This window comes from Formica exsecta, unplaced genomic scaffold (genome assembly GCF_003651465.1).
Source record: "Formica exsecta isolate Colony F162 unplaced genomic scaffold, ASM365146v1 scaffold500, whole genome shotgun sequence".
Classification (NCBI taxonomy): Eukaryota; Metazoa; Arthropoda; class Insecta; order Hymenoptera; family Formicidae; genus Formica; species Formica exsecta.
Window position 1 is genome coordinate 1,017,962 of NW_021852243.1, and position 5,299 is coordinate 1,023,260.

At 31.7% G+C, this 5,299-nt stretch overlaps 1 protein-coding gene across 1 annotated transcript; it reads right to left on the reverse strand.

Annotated features, from left to right (window-relative positions):
- Positions 1 to 29: 29 nt before the first annotated feature.
- LOC115241528 lies at positions 30 to 4,390 on the reverse strand. Its single transcript, XM_029817295.1, has 5 exons — positions 3,610 to 4,390; positions 1,706 to 1,955; positions 996 to 1,195; positions 556 to 749; positions 30 to 282 (listed from the first exon to the last, which is right to left on the reverse strand). Exons 2-5 carry the CDS (start codon positions 1,913 to 1,915, stop codon positions 104 to 106), a joined length of 783 nt encoding a protein of 260 aa, XP_029673155.1. The 5' UTR covers positions 1,916 to 1,955; positions 3,610 to 4,390; the 3' UTR covers positions 30 to 103.
- Positions 4,391 to 5,299: the final 909 nt, after the last annotated feature.

Sequence of the window (5,299 nt, forward strand, 5' to 3'; positions counted from 1 at the left end):
TATATAATTGATGAAATAACATTCGCGCATTTTTATTTGAAAAGAAATTCTAATTAATGTGAAAATAAGTACATGCGTAATAATATTCCGTAACGAGACATTTTTAAGTGTCTTTTCTATTGAACTCCGATTTGAGTCTCTTCATAATCTCCTCTCGCTGATACATGACCTCCCTATAGCACAAAGGTGAAAACGCAATTGGACATTCGTATTGTACGGTCTCGATACATTTTGTATCCTTCGCACCATCCGCGTCGAATCTGAATTGTGAAACAGATTCCACTGAAAAACAAATAGCCTCATTAGAATTTACGATTTTCTTCAGTTGTGGATAAAAGTATATGCTCTAGGCAACTAATTGAACGTATAAAGACGAAATGTTCGAAAATTAATTATTAAAAATTTCTATAAAATATTCATAAGAAAATAATGTTTCCATACAAATTTCTTTAATATTTATTCCTTCAAAAATATTATTTTATTTCTATATATGTCTCTCGATTTATATAGGACAAAATAAGATTAACGATCGAATCATGAATAGTGTCCACTTACAACAGTTGAAATCGAAGAAGAAACAAGTCCGATGTTTGGAACTGATGACGTAGCCATTGTTATCCGGTTTGATGGCGTAGTGTCCGTGCGCTACGTTTCGGATCATTGGTAAGTGACTTAAATGTTCGGTATACTGCACGGAATATTTCCAATGATCGTAATTTCCGCTTTCTGCGATCACATTAAAATCCTCTCTGCAATATATAAATTCAAACGAGTGCGATGAATTAATATTACAAAAAAAGTTTAAAAAGATATGCAACATAAAGAAATATTTTTCTCATTTTTCGAATTAAAATGTAATTGTTTTGTCCTATATTTCAAAGATAAAAAAAGAGACCACAAAATAATATATATAAAAAATATGTACATTTAAATATGTGTACATTTAGTTTATATCTAATTTCAAAAAATATCATTTAAATCTTATTCCTACTTACATTGTTGGATTCAACTTTTTCATGTTGCTAAAATCGGCCACGAATTCCCATACATGCTTAGGATTTGAGTTATTTACAGTCGCTTCAAACATCACTTGATGCTTCTTCTTATAAACAAATAGTATATAAAAAAGCAAAGCGCCTAAAACACCTTGCACGATGGTTCTTGTTTTCCATTTCATAGGATTGAAACCCATTTTCTGTATCAGTAGAGAAATAATCGTTTCAAATATACTTAAATTATAATTTCCTGTTTCGATAATTAAAAAATCGCTCTCGAATGTACATCTAGAAATTGAACAAAATTGTTTCTCTTTATATATATATTGCTTTCTTTTAATATATTAATTTTAACTTTAATTTTAATAAAATTTCGAAGATTTTGTATCGAAGTCATACAAGACGTGCATGTTATCTTTACAATTACGATATAACAATGCGTATATATACAATACATATTTAAATTAATAATTCTAGACAAGTAAAAGTGAAATAAAATGTAAATGTAATAAAATATACAAGTAAAATGTATACATTTTCTCAAAATTTACAATCCCCTAAAGATGTGTACTTTCAAAACACGTTTTCGTAGACGCTTCGGAAATCTATACAAGATGCAATGTAAATTGCACGGGAAAATTTATTCCGTACTCGAATATATCATTACGAGAATAAGAATTTTTTTTAAATAGATGAAATTTCACACTTACCGCTGTTATAACAAAAAGATCGTCTGATTGGTACAGTTCGGTGCAAGTTTGCAAGTACTTCCGGTTGGATGTTATCAGTTCGATTCGAGAGAAGCTTTGCGATAAGAGTAGCCTTGCCGGCGCTAGGCTCCAGCGATTCTGTTCGGCGCGTCTCACAGTCTCGCATCCCATAGCAGCTAGCCAGCGTTTTTTTTTTGTACTACGCCTCATCGCTACGTCACGATACTTCAGGGCCGGTGATTACGCTTAGCTTAAAAAAAACGAAAAAATGAAATTTTTTCAAATGCGTGCTTCTAATGTAAATCTCTATAATAGAAATGTATCTCAAAATATTTGCACACTTACAAGATTAATTTACCATAATTTTATTGGTATTTTAGGAGACAATTTTGTGTAAAAAGATTTATGTCAATGTGTATCTCGAATATCTCGATTTTAGTCCGAATCGCCATCTTTATGACTTGAAACGATAATCTTTTTGCTTCCTCATAGAGGAAGCTTTGTTTTCGTGACAAAATTGTTATTTGAGTTTTCTATGCCAATGTGTTTAGAATGTTCCAAAACGTCGAAAAATCATATTCCTAAAAAATGTCTGTATGTATGTATGTATGTATGTATGTGTGTGTGTGTGTGTGTGTGTTTGTTTGTTTGTTTGTTTGTTTGTGTGTGTGTTTGTTTGTGTGTGTGTGTGTGTGTGTGCGTGTGTGTATGTACGCGATATTTTGTACAACCTCTAACTTCCGCAATTTTTGAGATACCGGGTTAATTTTTTTTTACATGGATAGAGTATCATTCAAAGATGGTTGGTATTGAATTTGGTGAGAATCGATGAAAAGGTTCATTTTAATTTTTATTTCGCTCACAAAGCTTCCTCTATGAGGAAGCAAAAATTGAAAAATCCGCATGCTTAAAGCAGCTTAAGCATTGTAAGATAAAATGATGAGGAAGCAATGTGCAAGTTTTTTTTTTGTTTAAATATCAGTTAAAATATCAATTATTTTTCCTCTTTTTTTTTCTCTTTGAATAAACGATATCTTCTTTTTGTCGCAGATGCTGCTGCGTGTCTTGAGATCATCGACTTCGCGGGATTTTAAGAAATGAATACGTGCCTGCACCCGTATTTATTCGATGTGCGTTTTGAATTGCGATGCATCATGTCATCGCGAGATGGCGCATCGGAATCTGTCACGTGATCACAAGCGCGTCGGGATCCGTCAGAGTGCGTTCAAAAATTCTACTTGTGAGTTGGCGGGAAAGCGGATAGCGGATGTATAAGGAGTAAGAGTAAGCAGTCGTCGTTGATCGTCGTTGTGCCTTTGTAGAGTAAGTATCATAACAGTAGCATATCATCGGTACTTGTGAGACAAAGGTCTGAGTCCAAATTCTTGAGCACATACTTTTGCATGCGTAAACAATTATTAATTCAAATAGGAATTGCATACGAAAGTTTTGGTCGTACATGTTCCAAAATATGTAAAAGAAGTTGTACGAAGGATAATGTATCATTTTACGAATGAAGTTGGCATGTCCTATTCATGGGAAGGAGCCAAAAAAAAGAAAGTTTTCAGAAATTTAGCTGTGGCACCTATTATTCTTTGTAAGTTAATTAAATTATTTTTATAAAAGCCTTTCTCTTATTCTCTTATATAATACATGTTATAATTCTCTTAAGAATAGAGATTACTATAAACATAAATAAAAATGTTTTCCATTTTATCTAAAATGTCGTCCTAATTGATTTTTTTTTCAGTTATGGTTAATAATGAAATTCGTAAACCCTTGGGGTGAGCAATTTGATTACGCCATTGAGTGGCCTTCTTTAAAGCATCGTTTAATTCTGATATTTTAATGTTTCCTGTTTCCAATTTTTCTCGGAACTCCCTCCATCTTTTAATATCACTTACATGGAGGAAATGACTTCCTTCCTCAACCATTTGATTGTAATCACTTAAGGAAGTCATTTTTCCAATTTTTTTACTTATGATTTCCAGCCGAATATATATCTTGACGCTGGACGCCAATTCCCCCACATATAATATCCGGAGGATGATATCTTGCTCTTTTATCTTTTTTTTCATTGAATGTACTCCATATTTTAAAAATCCAATTTCTTGCGACTGCTGTTTCACAAGTTAAAACAGCTGTTTATTTTCTTGTGACAGCTGTTTAATTTCTTGCGACTGATGTTTAATTTCTTGCGACTGCTGCTTCACAAGTTTATACAGCTGTTTATTTTCTTCAGAGAAAATACGCTTATTTGCCTTATAAAAGACTTTATTTGTCCTCAGCATCCTTAGCATCGTTTTCCACATCCTAGAACTAAAAAATGATTTTAGAGGGTGAAATATGAAATATTAAAAATCGACGCGCGGATGCAACAATATAATGCGTAATAATTTAATTGTTTGGTCAGAAAATGCGTTGATTCAATATCGACACAATTTATAATGCGCTGCAATTATTTAATTCATTCACATATTTACGCGGTATAGATACAACATGTCAATGCCATGTGTTTACAAACGATATTGAATCGCGCTGAATATAAGAAACGTATTAAACTGAAATTGATCAACGTTTCACACAATACGACGGCGATAATAAATAGGACATAAAAAATTAAACAAGTATCAAAGATCTTCAAACAAGGAAGGTAAATTTGCAGTTTTTGTAAGCGCTTTAATATATTGTATTGTTTATTATTAATTATAGTATTCTTTTTACACTTACAATTTTGAATTTGTCTTTTACCTTCATGATTCTAATGATTTTATGCGCACGCGCGCGCACACACACACAACATGTACATATATATCAACATGTACACAGGGTTTTAACAATGTTTTAACAAATAAAATTATGCACATATCGGAGCGTATACGTATTTTCTGTATGTACATGTCCTTACATGCATTTAAATTCATGTGTTAAGTAATTTCTGTGTGTATGTACGCACGAGAACAGAAATAGTAGGTCATATCTAATGTATACATATATGTATGAAGAATGTATATACATGGTATGTACATATATGTATAAAGAATATATATACAGGATGTATGTACATGGTATGTACATGTATGTATATGTACATGTATATACATGTATGTATATGTACATGTATATACATATGTACATGGTATGTACATATATGTATGAAGAATGTATATACATTCTGTATATACATTGAATGTACTAATCAAAAACATATATACCATGGATCTTCTATGTATATTTTTCCGGTTACATTTGCACATACATTTCACATTCTATTTATGTACATTGCATCAAGGATGTATATACATGAAATATGCAATATACATAAATGTACATATATTGTATATACTAAACATATTTTAATGTTTTGTGGAAAGGCACCCAATGGCGTAAAATGAATAAATTAATAAATATATCTAAAATAATTAAAACGTTTAGTGCCGGTCTACAATAGGTGATTTAAGCCTTAAGCCTTAAGAAATTGACCAATCACAATCAAGTATGAGGAAAATACTCGACTGTGATTAGTCAATTTCTTAAGTGCCGGTCTACAATAGGTGATTTAAGCCCTAAGCCTTAAGAAATTGACTAATCACA

Bases quoted from the DNA above. Each gene is read 5' to 3' on its own strand.
- LOC115241528 (XM_029817295.1), bottom strand. From the start codon at position 1,915: ATGAGGCGTAGTACAAAAAAAAAACGCTGGCTAGCTGCTATGGGATGC. The intron at 1,196-1,705 runs GTAAGTGTGAAA...CTACTGATACAG, and splicing joins ATCTTTTTGTTATAACAGCG to AAAATGGGTTTCAATCCTAT. The intron at 283-555 runs GTAAGTGGACAC...TTTGTTTTTCAG, and splicing joins CTTCTTCGATTTCAACTGTT to TGGAATCTGTTTCACAATTC.